General features: G+C 37.4%; 2 protein-coding genes across 5 annotated transcripts in view; both read left to right on the top strand.

The window, feature by feature from the left end:
• Positions 1–18,654, top strand: part of LOC135843936 (SLIT-ROBO Rho GTPase-activating protein 1-like) — a 253,737-nt gene that overhangs the window by 140,687 nt on the left and 94,396 nt on the right. The gene's annotated exons all lie outside the window — the stretch shown is intronic.
• Positions 9,737–14,848, top strand: LOC135842532 (transcription factor 12-like). The gene has a single exon (XM_065360031.1). It carries the CDS (start codon positions 10,645–10,647, stop codon positions 12,937–12,939), a length of 2,295 nt encoding a protein of 764 aa, XP_065216103.1. The 5' UTR covers positions 9,737–10,644; the 3' UTR covers positions 12,940–14,848.

Raw genomic sequence — 18,654 nt, 5'->3', positions numbered from 1 at the left:
ATCTTACCAAATTGAGCTGACTTTCTGAAATTTGATATGTTTCCTATTTACTCCCATTCGAATCGATTGTTCACCATTCTGGCCGGTTTTAAGCAGTTTTTGAGCCTCCAGTACATCTTTGAAAGTTTAAATTTCATAAAATGTCACTCGAAGGAGCTGAAAAGCTCAAATTTACATTATGTACCACAAGTTCAATAGGCTGAGTCCCTTGAAAGATGGTTTCAAGCTGTTTTGGTGCCTCCAGTTATGTTTTGCAAATCTCAGATTGTCAAAAAATGCATTGTAACCTATCTGAATTAATCATTCAGCTCGTTTAAACACGTGATTTGTGCTTGTTTGGGACCCCAAAATCGGTTCCTGTCGGTTTGAAACTGTGTACTACTTCTCTAGCGATTTCTGTTTTGAAAATTCTAAAAAATTATTGAAGGTTTAGAAACAGCTCAAAGCTGAATCGACTGGAGATGATTTTGAGCCTCAGAGTCATCTCCAGTCGATTCAGCTTGTTAAAAATGGAACGCAAACTGAATTTCAGAGTTTTTTTTTTCATCAAGCTGGAAAAATGGGGGGAGTACTAATCGTTCAAGGACAGATTTTGGAACTTTTTTAAAAACTGAAATTTCCAAAAAATTTCTGGAGTGTTCAAAACGATGTGAATCCACTTTCAATCAACTCAGCATGTTGAAATTAGGGTGTAAAATAAATTCTAGCTTCTCAACTCTTTTATGGAAATTTTAACTTTCAAAATCCTGTCGGTACTGAAGGCTTCAGAAATGCTAAACTCGTTCAAAAGTGTTTCCAATCAGTTCGAGCAGTCGAAAATTGGGCACATACCAAATTTCAATATTTGAGGTGAATTTGGTAAAATTTTGATTTTTTGCATTTTTAGCCAATAATTCACCAAAAATCGAAAGTTGCTGAGATAACGAAATTATACCCAAGTCACGGAGCACTGATCTCTCCCTCTGGTCCTATTCTAAAATCCAATATTCTGACACTAATTCTCTGAATTTGCTCAATAAAATTTAAGAATTTCCGCAATCGAAGATCTAATAAGGTAGCTGAACTGTGAACTTAAAAATTCAAACTTTTCTCGATGTTTTCATTCAGTTCATTGATCTTTGAAAAATATAGGATACAGCGGAGTACCCAGAGTAGAACAACAAAACAACCATTCTGTAATACAATAAGGTGACTGAAAAAAAAAGAGTAAAATATATTCAAAGTCACGAGTTTGAAATACGTTATACTCGTATTATGGTCGCGTATAACACGCATCAGCTAGTTCATAAATGTATTTGTAGTACTATGCGTTATTCCCTTGTATTAGTAATTTTATTTACGTTGTTTATTATTTTTTTTTTGTTCGCAGGTAAGTGAAATAATTCGATACACATATATGCGTCCGTATATTACTGTGAAAGTGAAATTACTGACCGAATATGGCTGCTCGAATACCGGTTATATATATTTTCGATGGTAGCTGCGGCATGTGTAATGGGGTGTTTGGGGACTCTGACACTGTATGGTTCGTACCTCTACCTATGTATGCAATAATAATCATAATAATAATAAAACATGAAAAACCTATCTATCAGTCGGTATGAGCTAAAGTGTTTGTATTTGCCAGGCTTCATACTTCATACTTTAGGAGAGTAGGTACTACACATTACTTAACAAATCAATTAGATAGAAAAAAAATCTAGATACGTATCACCATTACCATATTGGTTATCGATAAAAGGGAAATTACAAGCGACGGCCGCGGGTCTGACGACCGACCGACATACGTATAGAGTGCGGCAAATAGCCGCCAGATCACGGCGATTACGTTACTCGGTACATTTATCTGGTTAATGGTCCGCGAAAGATCAACTAACACAACGCCGATGCTGATCCGACCCATTGTAATGATAAAAGTGGCCACAGTATCCAATATAAGAAGACCAGCCGTTAGTTTGCCCTAATTACTTGACGATGACTGAGCCGAAATCTACAGGGTGACTTCTTTGTTCTGCTATGAGCGCGTAGGGGTAGCACCTTTGGTGAAATTGTACCAAAATTAGACAAAAGGTTCGATGATTAATTACTCTGGTTCGCTGAGCCGCGATATTTCGCTTTTCGGTATCGCGTCTGGAAACAGAAAAACTAAAAGGAGCTCTTGAGGGATTTGGTCGGAGGAAAAGATCGGTGTAGTGTGATGCTTAGTTGTACTGTTAGTTGGGTGATTCGATTATTAGATCGTTCATTTTGTGAAATGCAGAAAGTCATTAGGTGCAGAATTGCAGAAAACATCGTCAGTGTTTTGCTTTTTGCTTTACGGTTGAGTGGAGAGTAGGGACTGATTAGTGGGGATCTTTCATCTACAAAAAAAATCAATTCTTGAGAATTGCAGATAGTGAACTCCAAAAATTCATGGAAATATGTAAATGAAAAGGTGATGGTTATTTTTGTTTAGGAAGAAGTGAGAGAGGTGAAGGGAAAATTGGCTCATTTGGGTATTTTTTTATTTTACACCAATGAAGACCCGTTACTTTTTTGTATGTCAGTAAAGAAAGATTTCAAACCTTATGACTAATGTCTTGTGACTAACAATAGATATGTATTCATTATGAATGATTTTTTAATTTTTGTTTGGAATTTCCATCATAACTAGTATGCATTTTCCGCTCCTGGTGAACTTTTTTTTGACCGCCCTTCTCACCCCCCCCCCCCCACCACCACCACCACCACCACCACCACCACCACCCTTACCACCACCACCACCACCACCACCACCACCACAAAAGAGTATTCCAAACAGCAGACAATTTTTGGATCAAACAAAAAAAGATCGGAAGAGATTCTTAGTACAATAAAAAACCACCAGAGAGATGAGAGATTCCAATGGCTGAATTTCAAGTTTTAAATTTTTGGTGAATTTTCCAAATTCTCATGAGAAAATTGAAATTTGATAACATTGGAGTAGAAAGCTGGACTATGGTTCATACTTTTTTTTACCCTTCGAATAGAATGATAGAGTCCTTTTCAGAGCCTCCAGCAGATTTTTCTATTCTCTTCGGTTGAAAAGACGAAGGATTTAATTTTAGTTCTTCTTACTACAATTTTTCCAAAACTGGACGATCTAAAAGTCTGCTGGATGAGGAGGCTATAAATGGGCTTGAATCTATCTATCATCAAGTGGTTCTGAAGATTAAAAAATTGAAAACGAAACATGAATCAAATTTTATCTTTTGATCTTTACGAAGGCCATTTCAAATATCGAAAATTGAGGATTTATGTACTTATGTACTTTGATTTTTCAGTCAAAAAATCCTCGAATTCGGCAAATTTTTGTGATTAAAAAAAATTGTTGGGCACATGAACCCCCCTCCCCCTCAAGGGTCCCACAGGGTCAAAATTATTCTGACAGATGTTCCAGGTTTATGATTTTAAAAAAGTCAACTAGACCAAAATTCACTCATTTGATTTTTTCATGTTTTGGCCTCAATTTTAGAGGGCCTCAGCTCCCCCTAATAACTCTCTCGGTTCAAAATGCATAGTAATGAAAACATATTTTTTGAGATTTAAGTAAAATTTTTTTTTTTGAATTATAATTTCGTAGAACAAAAAAATAGAAAAAACGATGTTTCCCTGTATTAATTCCCATAAGAAAAAAGGGGAGACCAGTATTCAGTATATTAAATGAAAAAAAAGATCTTTACGTGTGTACTCGGATGGCGTTTACGCGTTGAAATTTCCGGCTTTTGGGATAATATTCAATTGAGCTCCGGCGAGAGCGGAGAGCGACTACGACTGCGGAGTAGTGCAGGAGCAGCGAGTGGCGGTGAGCAGGATCGACGTAGTCGACACTGGCGAAGTAGTCGTTACGCCGATTGCTAACTTTTCCCCTTCTTAACAGCCCTTTTTGCCCACCTCCTCCTCCCAGTCGGTGTATATCTCGGGTATCCGTACTTTAGCCCAACGTCTATAGACTGAAAGAGGTTATACCAAAAAGAACGTAGGTAGTTAGTTTTGAACTCGCACGTCGGTTTATGTGACGTCATCTGAAGGAAGCTAGATAGTCTGCAACATTTTTTGTATGACAGAAATTGCGTTTTTCAATATTTTTTTGGTGAAAGGAAGGGGGTTGGCTGAAATTTTAGGTATGAGAACATAATTTTAAAATATTGAATTTTACTATCGATTGGTATACATTTCATTGAATTTTATGCAATAATAACGACTTATGACCTAAGATTATTTTTATTGCCAGATTTTTACTGTACGCAAAGTTCAAATTGAAATCACTCGAAATTTTCAGTGAGCACGTAGGTATTTTGAAAAATCAAAATGTTCAGAATTTTATGCTCTTTTATTTGTTTTTTTTTATTTGAAGCCTTAGCTTTTATCGTTCAGAAGTAATGAAAGTTCAAAGTTGTGAAAACGTGCCGTATCCACGTGCTTATTAAACATTTGAGTAATTTCAATTTGAAGTTGAATTTCACTGCGCAGATAATATTTTTACAACTTTGAAAGAGCTAGCGCTTTGAATAAAAAACTATATTGAAGTGCACAAAATCTTGAACATTTTGGTATCTTGAAACACCTATCACCTATTTATTCACTGAAAATGTTTAGTAATTTCAATTTAAACTTCGTATACAGTAGATAAGAATCCGGAAATGATTATTTGAAGCCGGGATTCAGGAAGCATGCTAAGTGCCCTGAAAATGAAAATTGAGTTAAGACCGCTACGATGTTCTACATCAAAATCAGCACCTTTTTACCTACTTACGATACCCAATACCTACTTTTAGTACTTTAAAATCAGGCCGAAAGATAGCGCACTCTGTAAGTGCCATACCTGAAAACGTAAGGAAGTATGCTAAGTGCCGTTTGAGCCAGCCTATCGAATAATTGTTTTCTGTACAAGTTATGAGTTGAACCTGCTTCTATTTGTTAATACGGAAATTACTCGAAATTTTGATCGAGGACATAGGTATTTGAGGTGAGGAAAATGATCTACGTAAAAAACTCTACAAGATGGAGTTGGTTTGAAAGTTTTCCGCGCAATAGAAAAAAAAATATAAAAGCTCAAAGTAGTAAAACTTTTAAAAAAATATTATTTTTTCGAATTTTTTTGTAGTTAAATGCAATTTACTCGAAATTTTGATCGAGGACATAGGTATTTGAGGTAAGGAAAATGATCTACGTAAAAAACTCTACAAGATGGAGTTGGTTTGAAAGTTTTCCGCGCGATAGGAAACAAAATATAAAAGCTCAAAGTTGTGAAACTCTTGATAAAATATTATTTTTTCGTGTTTTTTTGTAGTTAAATGCAATTTACTCGAAATTTTGATCGAGGACATAAGTATTTGAGGTAAGGAAAATGATCTATCTTAAATTCTGAACAAGATGGAGGTTGTTTGAAAGTTTGCCGCGCCATAGAAAAAAACTTATAAAAGCTCAAAGTTGCAAAACTCTTGAAAAAATATGGTTTTTTCATGTTTTTTTTGTAGTTAATTACAATTTACATATGTACTTGAAATTTTGATCGAGGACATACTGGTTTTCATGTTTTTTTTGTATTGTCGAATTTCGAGCTTTTAAAATTAAAACCAACTCCCTCACCTCAAATACCTATGTCCTCGATCAAAATTTCGAGTAAATTGTATTTAACTACAAAACAACACGAAAAAACCACATTTTTTCAAGAGTCTTTCAACTTTGAGCTTTTATAAGTTTTTTTCTGTGGCGCGACAAACTTTCAAACCAACTCCATCTTGTAGAGTTTTTTACGTAGATCATTTTCCTTACCTCAAATACCTATGTCCTCGATCAAAATTTCGAGTAAATTGTATTTAACTACGAAAAAATACAAAAAAACCATATTTTTTCAAGAGTCTTTCAACTTTGAGCTTTTATAAGTTTTTTTCTATGGCGCGGCAAACTTTCAAACCAACTCCATCTTGTAGAGTTTTTTACGTAGATCATTTTCCTTACCTCAAATACCTATGTCCTCGATCAAAATTTCGAGTAAATTGCATTTTCCTTACCTCAAATACCTAAAAATGCAAAAAAGGGTATTTTTCTATACGTGAATTGTTCAGTTTAAAAAATCGAAAATCTGGCTAATTTTTTCATAGGTTGGCGAAAAATAGGTGATAGTATGCTATGTGCCTTGGTGTTCATAGCCACACACCAATATGACGTCACAATCACGGTTACCGCCCTTTAAACGCGAATATCTCGAAAACAGGTTTAGGGCACTTAGCATGCTTCCTGAATCCCTGCTTCATTTGTAAAATCAGGATGTCTGCCAGGTCGCGAGGGCAAATACAAATTCGGCACATTCTCACTTCTTGCATACAAACTCGGCACAATGCTAGAAATCGCTCCCTAATGACACATACAAATTCGGCACATACAAACTCGGCACACAAGAAAAAAAAGAACGAAATTAACACATACAAACTCGGCACATAGGAAAGAATGAACCTCGCATTTAAAACATGAATGTAAAAAACTTGTCGCACCTAACCTACGCATAAATACGCAAGTAGATAGGTACCTAGTTTAGGTACGTACTCAAATACGGATAATAGGGATAATTCTATGTAGGTACTAGCCTACTAGGTACCTAACAAGGGAGGTGCCCCAGGTGACTTCAACGATTCTTGCACCATTAGATAGAGGACATCGAATATAGCCTAACCACAAATTTTAAGCTGCTGAAGTTGATATTTCAGCCGTCCTGGGCGATTTTTCGATTTTCACATAAGTATCATACCTACGTAGCAATTATGAAAAATTGTCCAAAAATAGTTGGCCCAGGTCGCATACCAAATCCTCTCATATTATTTTGGCATTTTAATAGTACGTATGATGAGACTAACCCACAGTGAAATTTTCTACTGCTGAAGTTGATATTTCGGCCGTGCAGGACAATTTTTCGATTTTCACATTGCAATTTTGAAATAAAAATTGGTCAAAAATCGAAAAATCGCCCTAGACCGCTGAAATATCATCTTTGGCACCTGAAAATTTGGGGTAAGTATGTTCGGTGTCCTCTATCCAATATGGTGCAAGAATCGTTGAAATCGTTGAAATCGGTGAATGTCACCTGAGGCACCTCCCTTGCCAGTATTGTAAGTACATGAATTAACAGAGTAGGTAGTAGGTACCTACTTTTTTGATAAGTATGTATGTACGTATCTGCCTTGGATGAAATCTATTGAGAACATAATGAGTGGATACATGTTCTATCTATTTTACCTATTTTACTATTTTCTAGCGTGTCGAATTAGTATGTAGGTATGTTCTTTTTTCGGTTTCGTTCATTTTTTCCAATGTGCCGAATTTGTATGTGTTCTTTTCGATTTCGTTCGCTCATTCTAATGTGCCGAATTTGTATGTGTTACTTTCGTTCTTTTTTTCTCATGTGCCGAGTTTGTATGCGTCATTACTGACCCCCTGGTGTGCTTACTTATCTTGTGCCGAAATTGTATATGCCCGGTCGCGAAACCCCCTCGAAAAAGGTCGCAATTTTGAAAATAAGTCGCGAAAGTCGTGAAAAAATTGCGATTTTTACCAAAAATCACTAAAAAGTCGCTGTAAAATAAAAATCATCCCGACTCTGAATTCAATTTTTTTATTGAAGTACTTCCTGTTAATACTTAATATTCATTTCATTGAATTGAGGGGTTCCATGGAAAAAGAGCCTAGGTCATTTTTTTTGTTTTACAATTTTGAATGTGTTAAACAATTTTTTAAAAATAATTTCACCATATTCAGTGATATTGAAGTGATCTTCCATGAAAAAAAAAACAAATTGGAAAATGTTTGCTTGTAGAAAAATTTTTTAAACTCATTTTTGAACTTGTAAAAATCAGGGGAAAAATTGACTTAGGCCCTTTTTCCATGAAACCCCTCAATTATAATGAAGTTTTCAATTTTTTTCATATGTAATTCTTTAGTGGAGAGTATATTGTATTTCTTTCATTTCATACGTTTTCTAATGCAGCGTGTCTACTGGCAATAAAATAGCAAGAAAGCAAGAAAAAGGCGATAAATTGACTTAGGTGGCAAGAAAGTTAGAAAATTTCCAAAAAATTCACATTAAAAATCTCTAAAAAATTGAAACTATCTCACCAATTTTGAAAAATGTTGAGATTGGACAATTCTAGAAATACTTGTAATACCCAAACCATTTGAAAAGTGCGAATTTTTTATTTTTTCTGAACAGAACCAATAACTTTTCAAAATTTTTGATACTATTATGCTCCAGTTAAAATGTGAAATAAAACATACCAAATTGTCGTTTTTTCGTTTTTTGGAACAATTTTTTCGAAAAATTTTCGCTCCTGCTTCGCTCGAGCAATACCTAATTTTGCCTTCGTTTCAATAAATTAATCATAATGAAGGATTTTTGGAAAATTACCTAAAATGTCGATTTTTCATGTCTAATAAAAATTTGATTTTGCTTCCCTCCCCCCAATCACAAATAAAAATATGAATTCCCTCTACGATTTCATCCTGTAAAAATATCACTTATGTCAGCATGTTGAATTGGGGGGAGGTGGGTAACGAAGATTATCAATCCGTAAATATGAGAAGGGGTACGAAATTTCATGTTTGAAAGCAAGAAAACAGCATGAAGAAGGCAAGAAAAAGCAAGAAATTTGCATTTTTGGTTTCAGTAGAAACTCTGTTATGTCATGTCACATGGAAACAGGGCTTGCAAACCGGATAGATATCACTCTCGGTTTTGGTTTTATGTTTTTTGAAAAAGTGTAAAGGTTTTGGTTTCAGTTTTAGTTTCGGTTTTGGTTTTTCACATATACAGGGTGCCCAGAAATATCGAGTACTCCTAAAGAAGTTTTCTACTAAAATACTTTGGTTGGCCACAGTGAATGATAATAATGATTGGTTGTTGGACTGGAGAGATAACATTCCACCAATCATATGCAATATGCATCTATTTCACGTTACCAACCTATATTTTTAATGAAAAACTTTCTTTGGGGTACTTGATATTTCTGGGCACCCTGTATCGCTCTTCACTTCCGGTTTTGGTTAAGGGTTTTGATTTCAAAGGAATCGGTTTTTGGTTTCGGTTTTTTCCTTTTTTTCTTCATTTTTTTTAGAGGAAAGAAGGTCAAATTTGTCAACTTTTCCAAATGCAGTATTAATTAGGATAATTACCTGAAAAATTCCAAAACCAAAACCAATTCAGTTTTCAATCGTTCAAGGTTTCGGTTTTGGACTTTGAATTTGAGAAATAACACTCTCGGTTTTGGTTTTGTTGAGGGAAAATAACGCTCCTGGTTTTGGTTTTGGTTTCGGTTTTGAGAAATTTTAATCGGTTTTTGGGGGTTTCGATTTCAATTTTGGTTTCGGTTTGCAAGCCCTGCATGGATGTGAACTTCATTAGAAATCCGTTTTTTTTTTTTGTTGAAAAATGTGGGGGTACTGAAAAAAAAGTCGCGATTTTTGAATATCAAATTTTGATAGACATTAGTCACCCTGAGAATCGTCACTATCGCACAAAATCAGATGAAATTCACACCAATCGATAGTAAATGTTAATATCTTTAAATCATGTTCTCATAAAGTTTCACCCAAACCCCTTGGTTTCGTCAAAAAAATCGAAAAACCACAAAATATCACTTTGTTGTCATTTTACCAAGGCAAGATCTCCTTCAAGTGACGTCACATGCCTGGTTCACGTAAAACGGTTTTGGTATAAACCTCTTTCAGCGTATAAACGTTGGCTTTAGCCTAGTCTACGTCCCTCTCTCCTATTTTTATTCGCCCCCCCTCGCCCCACTATACCCTTAGTCGTCTCCTATCTATTGTAGAACGTAGCGCTCTCCGCCCCGTTCCGCTCCCTTCGGCTGATGCGTTCCCTTCTTCTATAGTAGCTCCGCGGTCTCTCCGCTCCGCTCCTCGCTCTTCGCGTCTCCGTACCTTACTCGTTGACGGTGAGATGAACATGATCCGATGAGCGAACAAAGCGATTCTACACAACGCTGTGTTCTAAACTTCTCCGAACCGAGCCGAGCCGACCAGCCACCAGTTACGATGGTGCGGATTTACCGTGAAGTTGACGCTTTATTTTCGTCGTGGTAGATATTCTCTCTAGTTTCTGTACTGTGTACGTCGTCGATTCTCTCGTTCTTTTCGGAGTGATTTTCATCAATTTTTTGTTGATTTGTTAGCGAAGAAAAATTTTTGCGCGATTTTTAATATTCAATAATTTTTAATTTTAAAAAAATTTTTACGACGAATTTTGGAAATTTTTTTGAAAATTGTTTCGGTAGCAACGAACTCCAGTGTTTGAAGTGTGTTTCGCTGGTCGCGAGTGTGATACTCTTTTTTTCCCCTCAAAATAATACTAGTGTATTCTTGTGACGCGAAGTTGTGTATTTTCTCAATAATAATTGATCACGATATCGGATAATTTTGTCGTTCTAAAAGTGTTAAATAACGCATGATGCAGGATTCGAGCTGCAGTGATAATAAAGTGAAATACGTCGGTTATGTTTCGCGAATGTGTTTGAAATCAGTGGTAGCTGCTACATCATTGGCCAGTATTGGATTTTCACTCGATAGGACGAGGACGACCATCTGTATTTGCTCGCCGAACGGCGACGACGTTTGAAAATGAACCATTTGCGAACCTCCAGAGAAATGTTGGAGCACAGACAGCGTTCTTTTGTGATCGATCCTCCTTCTGTAGGAGATGTTGCCTCTTTGCCCGAGGATGGGGAATCTGAGCAGGATACGTATAATTTGTATTTACGATACGCGGCCAATGCTTCTGCTCTGGATAGCAAACCGCGTCTGGATATAGCTGGTTCGCCTCCTATGCAGCGTATCAAGTCTGATACGCCGAATAGCATCACCAAGCTGGAAGTAAGCTCGCCGACATCGACGGCCATGGCTCTGGATAACAATAACGTGGTGGTGAAAAATGGCTCGATTATGATGAATGGTCGGCCAACATCGTCCGATATGCTGCCATCGATGGATAGCATAGGGCTAACTTACGAGACGGATCCGATCATGCGTCGGACGCCGACCACATTGTCGGAAGCCGCCGGTATCATCAGATCGACGATGCCGAGCTTGGTGGAAGCTGCGATGTTAGTCAATGATCATCACCATGGTGGTGGAGGAGGAGGCGGTGGCGACGAGAATGGGCCAAATGTAGGAGCCGCCAGCTACACTCCGATGTCCGTGCCATCGGTAATCAGTTACCCGCCGCCGCCGGCCATTACCAGCTACGTGCCGACTCCGTCGTCGCCTGCGGCCGCCGCAGACGTTACCATTAACCAGCAACCGTACAATTCAGCTATACCGTCCGAATACTCGCAGGATACCGGTAGATATCCGGTTGATATGAAACCTCCGTCGGCCTTATTCGCAGACTCGTACTATCTGGACGCCAACGGCACACCCCAAGTACCGGATCCGTGGAGTGGCAGCGCGACCGGCCCGGTGTCCAAGTTGGAGTACGGCAGCGGGGGCCAAAATTCGCCCTACGGCGCGTACACGTCTCCTAGTAAAATGCTAAACTCGCCTTCGACCCATCCGTCGTATCATTCCGGTATGGCTCACGAGTCGCTGAATTATAACGGATTACCTTTGAGCAGCTCGGCCAACGATGTGGGTCAGGGTGCCGGCGACGTTGTATCGCCTTTGCCACCGGTATCCAGTCTGCGTGTATCTTCGTCGTCCATGTCACATGCGACGGCCGTAGTCAACTCGACGATGAGCCCGTCCCCCGTATCCACCTCGCTGCTGTACCAAAACTACCACACGCAGACGACCGGCAGCGATACGCTGGTGGGTAAAGCTCTAGCTTCCATTTATCCTACCGATCAAAGCGCCAGCAGCTTTAGCTCAAGCCCGTCCACACCCATCAACTCGCCTCCTCTGGCCAACAGCAGAAACGGACCGTGGTCCACGGTCATACCTCAATCGCATCCGTCAGCTTCGCATTTCCCGATCGATCCGAAAAACCTGCAGCATCTGCGAACGGACGCCGACGCGGCCGGTATCGATGAAGCTATCGGTTACCTCAGACATCACGCCGCCGAAGGTACCCACGTCGAAGAAACCCTCGACGACGCCATCAACGTCCTGCGCAACCATGCCGAAAACCAATCTCTAGTTTTGCCACCGATGCACGGTAATTCCTCTTTGCCCATGTACCAGCATCTGCAAAATGCCACCATCGGTATTCCGCATCCCACCAATACCACATATCAACCTATGCCATTACCAGACGACGGTCTCAAAAGTGATAAACTCGGCGGTGGCCCAGGTACGGTGCCTAAAAAACGCAAAGATCTGGACCTAGATGCCAAACTATCCTCCAGCGACTTGCTCAACACCATAGGTAGCAGCGCAGCGATCACCTCCACCAAAGGAGGCTCCAAAAGGTCTCGTAAATATTGCTCCAGCGCCGACGAAGATGGCGACGAACCTCTGGGCAAAGGCAAAGATCGCAGACAACCCCTCACCGACGACGATATGGACGCCGATCCCGAAGTCAAAGCTCAAAGGGAACGCGAAAGAAGGCAGGCCAATAACGCCCGCGAACGTATACGTATCCGTGATATCAACGAGGCTCTCAAAGAACTCGGACGCATGTGTCAAACACACCTGAAAACCGATAAACCGCAGACCAAGCTGGGGATCTTGAACATGGCCGTAGAGGTAATCATGTCCCTCGAACAGCAAGTCCGCGAACGTAATCTCAACCCAAAGGCTGCCTGCTTGAAGAGAAGAGAAGAAGAAAAGGCCGAAGATAACATCGCTCATCATCTATCTTCGGTTGTTGCCCCTCAGCATGGGTTACTCGTACAGGGGCCTCCGAGCTTCAACAGTCTGACCGGTGCCGCTAATGATTTGCCTCCGCATATTAGACAGCATGCCGAAGCACCTCAATAACCCTTCGTGATGGTTGCATCTGCCCGTGCCCGTGCCCGTAGTGCCTGTACTTTCCAGTCTCTCAACTTTTGTATTGTACTATTTGTTTTTTTTTTATCTCATATGGCTTGTGTAAGTATTGGATTTCCATATTGGAATCCGAGGGGTTTATTTTACGTGGTTTTTTTTCCTTGGTCATTTTGCATTATTTTAATATTATTCGAGTACGTCGAATGAATTGATCGCAGAATTGCGATGCCAGAGGTGTTGAGGGGTTTCTTTTCTGACTGATTTATTTTTTGAAGCGATAGAAACGTGTCTGTTTTTGAAGACCACGAGCATCGAAGTCTTACCGAGGAAATCCCAAATTGAGATTAGAAAATTTGATCAATTTTTTTTGAAAATTAAAACGAACAATTTTTTATACCGTGGTTGCGCGAATGATCCATGTCAGGTGGTTAAAAATGACGCTCTCCTCTTCAATTTCTTTTTCTCAAACTACCACGCAATTTTGTTAAGTGACCTGTTTTAGCGTCGTGAAAAATTGCCATAATTTGCTTCTAGGGCAACGAAGAAATGTATTTTCGTCACCTTTCAGTTAATGTGTCCATCGAGGATGTTCGTACTCTTGTGTTGGGTTAAAATTTTAAGTGGAAATTACTTTTTTTTGTCAAGAACTGGCAAGTCAGTTGAAATAGGTCTGAATTTTTTAGCTTGACAATTTTGTCAAGTCACCCAAGTATAATGCTTTTAGGTCTTGGACGGTGACGTAGACAAGACAGGAGAGACAACCAAGGGCGATTGCATTCTTTTGCAACCAAAATTCTTTTTTCAACCAATTTTTTAAGAAATTTTTGCTCGAGCTGTAATTTTGTCTTCATTTTCTGAAAATAATCATTCATCATGAAGGACGTTCAAAAAATTACCACAAATTTCGATTTTTTTTATGCCTAAAAACGTGGTTTTCTCCCCTCCTTGGGAAAATCTTGGCGGGGTAACTGATCTGAGATGTTTCTGCTCAAAAGACCACGTTGACTGAAAAAAAGAGAGAAATTGATTCAAAATTATAAAAAGGATCCAAGCAAGTCATTTTTTTAGTTCGAGAGATTTCAAAATTGCCAAAATCTTGTTTTGAGTAGGTCTCAAAATATTTATAAATTTTCCCAGAAATTATTTTTCAGCTCGGAAGTGCAAATCATACCTCTCCCCCCCCCCACCCTTCCAATATTTCCCAAGTCGCTTTCTGGAATCGCACTGGTTGAAACTTTGAAAAATCCCCCGAAAATTTATGTTTTCCTCTCTTTGGTGTGAAAAGACTCCTTTAACAACTTTCGGAATCCCCAAATTATCCTAAATTGTGCTAAACTGTGGTTCAGAATTTTTGAAAACCGTTGATGAAAATTGTGAATCTGATACGAACTCAATTCTGCTTCATTTTTGACCAAAAGAAAATATAAATTCTTGATTTCTTTAGGAATATTCCAAATTCAAAATCTAGTTCAAAGGAGAAGATCTGTAACATTTTTATTTTAGATTTTTGATGGTTTCTGACTCCATTGATGTCTGTGAAGTCGTTTTTGTAATTGAAGCTCTGGATCAGTCTCATTATGAAAAAAATTTGAATTACTTAAAAATTGTATCGTTCGATTGGCGAAAATTTTCATTGATGATGTTTTCTTTCTCGACGAAATCGTCTCCCTTTTTGTGTACAAGATGCAATTTTCACCCTACAGACAAGATACTCAAAATCTCACTATGTCTGCTTCTGATACCCGTTCAAAGCCTCCAACTTATAAAAAAAAATACCATCGCGAAGTTCCAAAACAATGTAGTAAGATGAGAAAACAAGAAGAGGAAAACAATTAACGATGAAAAAAAAAAAAGGAAGAATCTTACTTAGATAAACTAAGAAATCAATAATGAAGTACCGTACGTAGGTTTATTTCGCCTGCTGCTTTCATGTAACAGAACACACAGCACAACACCGAGAAAATAACAGAGAGAAAGAGAGAGAGAGAGCGAGCGCAAAATAGACGTTGCCATGGTTACGGGCCCAAATTTGGATGGTCTGGGGTCTTCTTCACATTTACGGATTTCTGATCTTTAATACAGATAAAATGTAAGACAGCATTTGTACTACTTCGTTCCAATTAATCCGTTTTCTACGCAGGGAGCAGGCGAAGACGAAATTTTTATGGGTCGAACAGGCGCTGGGTGCGAGCCCGGAGCGGGGGAGGGGTGAGGGGAGGGGGGGTGAGACGCGCATATACGAGCTGAAATTGATTTTACTGTGGCGCGAAAATTTTCGCACCATTGTGTGCAATTGCGAACAAACGTGGCGAATGTTTTAAGTGTCAGTCGAATCGGCGGTGGTGGGCTTCTCTTGTGTGTGTTGTTGTGGCGGCGGCCAAAAGCGAAATATGAAATGAAAAAAACCTCGCACACAAATGTGCAAAAAAATAACAGGGATGAAAAGTCTAACGCCTATTCCGCGCCCTCCTCCCAACCCGTGTCTGTTGGTCTTTTTTTCTTTTATACCCGCCAATCTCAGGGGTTCGCAATTGTTTTTTTTTTCAACGGCGGGGGTGTTCCAAGTCTTCCAATATTTTTAAGGTTGCGAGAGTTCGCAATGTTACCACGATGCCATGAACGAATTTTCCCGAGTGCCATTTTTTTTTCATTTTCTTTTTCAAAGATGTGGAGAATTTCCCTGGCAAGATCTAATATTCGGCGTACTCGCGTGTGTCCTTTTTCCTTCAATTTTTTTGTCACCGTTATCTCATAAGAAGTGATGTAAACCAGTGGTATTATTTTATCCTGTGGGCTTAGCCGTTATTTTATATATTCATCGATACGAGCTTATATAAAATTTTATCGAATATTTTTATACATTATATAGTGGTAAATCGTATGTACGATAAGTTTTGTATTTTTGAGGATTTTCGTCTCTATATTTTTTGTGTGCATCGTTTCTTCCTTCCCAAGTGATTTCCAAGTCATGATTTTAGTATACCTATGAAACGAAGAAGAGGAATGGAATTCACATTGTCTTCCTCGTACATGTACCACGTTGAGATGTGCAGATTTGCACGATGCTCTTTTTTTTACCTTCCTCTTAAAAAATCTTCCAACGTCTTCCCGAAGGTCTCCTGTTATTGAGAGCCTTCGATTTTGTAAACTTTTGATTCGAAAATGAATCCAGATTAGCCAAAATGGAATCTGGAACAGGGTTGTAAAATCGCTGGGAATTTGAAAGTTTTTTTTCACGTGGAAAGTTTCCTTTTCAAGGTTGTTTTTTTTGTCTCATTTTTACCTCTCTCGACATATTATTATGTAGAATTTTTACGTATGTGGTCAAAATGACTTGCCCTTAGGTGTCTTTTCACTTTACGTATTTTTCGTAATATTCCTAAAATGCATTTTTTTTCTCTTACTATTTATTATTATGATAATACGTATTTTATACGTACAAAGTCTTGTGAATAAGGATAATTTTTGTTCCCATTGTGGAATTTTTTTTCTCTTTTTTTTTTCTTGTTGAATATATAATTGTTTTCTGTACCCAAGATATGTATATGTGTGCCCTCTACCCCCCTCCCCCTTCTATCTCATTATTTTATGTCTCCCTTCTTGCCATAATGTTTTATATGTACGGATGATTAGTATATCGATGTATTGTTGTGTACAGTTTGTATTTAGTATTTTTAATTTTATTGTTACAGTATTTTTTTTTATTGAAGAGTTTTTTTTTCTTTTTACTATATTTTTTTTGCCATTTGATATACGGAAATTGTGCATTTTTTTGTCGATTTAGATTATTTTTTTCCAGTTTTATACGCAATTTTTAGCATTTTAAGTTTTTTTCCCTCTTTTTATTTTTCGTTTGTTGAATTTAACGATAAATACGTTTTATCGGTTATTTATTTTATTTATTTTTTTTTCGTTATTTTTATTATTTTTTATTTGATCAAAAAACAAAAAAAACTTACGGTCGCGGTGGCGTTGAAAGTAGTAGTCGGTCTATAAGTGAAATTTTCTATGCTCTTTGGTTACTATACTTACTTTACAATGTTGATGAAATGATGAATCTCGGATGATCAACATTTGAACAATTTTTCTGTGGAAATTATCAACGAATTGAAGGGTTTTTTGATGTATGTTGCAGAGTTGTTGATTGGAGTGTTGCGTATATTGAAGGTCACTTTTGATGAAATTTTTGTGCCATAAGCGATGAATTTGGGAGTTTTTTACGTATTTTGTGAAATTGCACGTTTGTTGATTGCAATGTTGCGTGTTGACGGTCAACTTATGTGACATTTTTAGTTTTAGAATTTTTAAGGAAATTTTTTTTTAATTTTTCAATTTTGAGTTTGAAAGTGTTGAATGTTGCGTGTTTGTTGATCAACTGATTTTGTTGATTGATTGTTGATCAACAAATTCGAGAAATATTTTTTTCTTGCATTTTTTGTAAATTTGCAGTTTTTTTGGTTTATGAAATTTTCAAGTGTTGCAAAATTGTTGAATAAGATTGGATGTGTTGATCAACTGTTGAATTTTCAACATCTCACTACAAAATTCATATGGTAGTAATTTTTTTTGCCAATTTTTAGTCATTTTCTTCTACTTTAAGCATTCTAGTATGAGATATTGTTCATTTGTTGATCAACATTTTGAGCTACAGGAAATATCGTTGAATGAATTTTCTTCTAAAAGTTGTCCCGAAATTGGTTGATTCGTATCCTACGTATTTTTGTTGAAAAAAAGGGCTACTTAAAGATGCGGGCTAATGATTCAGCAGTTTGTTCTCGGTCTCATGTGGAGAATGATCATCGAACGATATTTTATCCAGTGTTTTTTTTAGGTCAGTTCCGATTGATTCTTTTCCATAGGTATACTTTTGTCGCCTTCGTACGTGTCTCAGAGACTTGTGAAAATATTTAGGTAATATACCTGCTTTGATCGTCACCGCGACCTAATCCAGTGTTGTCGATATGTTTTGTGGAATTTTATCGTTGAAAATTTGCTCGAAGACGTTATAATTAATTTAGTTAATTCATATAGATTAAAAAAAAGTCGAGTAAAGAGACGGTATATAATATGGATACTCGTCGAGTGAAATTTTTTTAGGTCTTAGAGAATTTATACGTTATAGAGATGTTTTTTTTTTTTTCGAATACCGTCTTTAATAGCCAACGAATTAGCATATCAAGCAGTCTGATTAAATTTCCTACGTGTATATACAGTGGTATGATATGCCATCTACTATACCTATGTATATGGTTAATTGTATTAATTTAAAAAAATAACGTTTGCTAGTCGATCGGCTCCCTTCGAAAGATACGTCCGCCGATGTTATAATTAGATGAAGAAAAAAACCCTAAACTAGCATATAATAGAAAATATTTTTTTTCTTTACAAGACTGCGTAAATAATAGAAAAATGTATGAAGAAAGACAATAGTACGTACGTATCTTTACGGATATTTTTAACGAGTTAATTTTTGCTGTTATAATCATTATTAATTATTATTGTTTATTCCTCGGAAGGAAAAAAAAAATTAGTCGGTTCGTTGTCGTTATTATCGTATAAGATGCAATCACCAATAACGAAGTTTCGAAGGTTCAGACCAAAGACTGTTTATATGGTTGGTTAGAAGAAAAATAAATAATACCTTAAATAAAATGAAAATTTTACCCATGTGTTAATGAAACAAAAAAAAATATTTTCACGATATGT

This window comes from Planococcus citri, chromosome 4 (genome assembly GCF_950023065.1).
Source record: "Planococcus citri chromosome 4, ihPlaCitr1.1, whole genome shotgun sequence".
Taxonomy (NCBI): domain Eukaryota; kingdom Metazoa; phylum Arthropoda; class Insecta; order Hemiptera; family Pseudococcidae; genus Planococcus; species Planococcus citri.
This window is presented reverse-complemented; position numbering and strand designations above follow the sequence as displayed.

Coding starts and splice junctions, on each gene's coding strand:
- LOC135842532 (XM_065360031.1), top strand. CDS start 10,645: ATGAACCATTTGCGAACCTCCAGAGAAATGTTGGAGCACAGACAGCGT.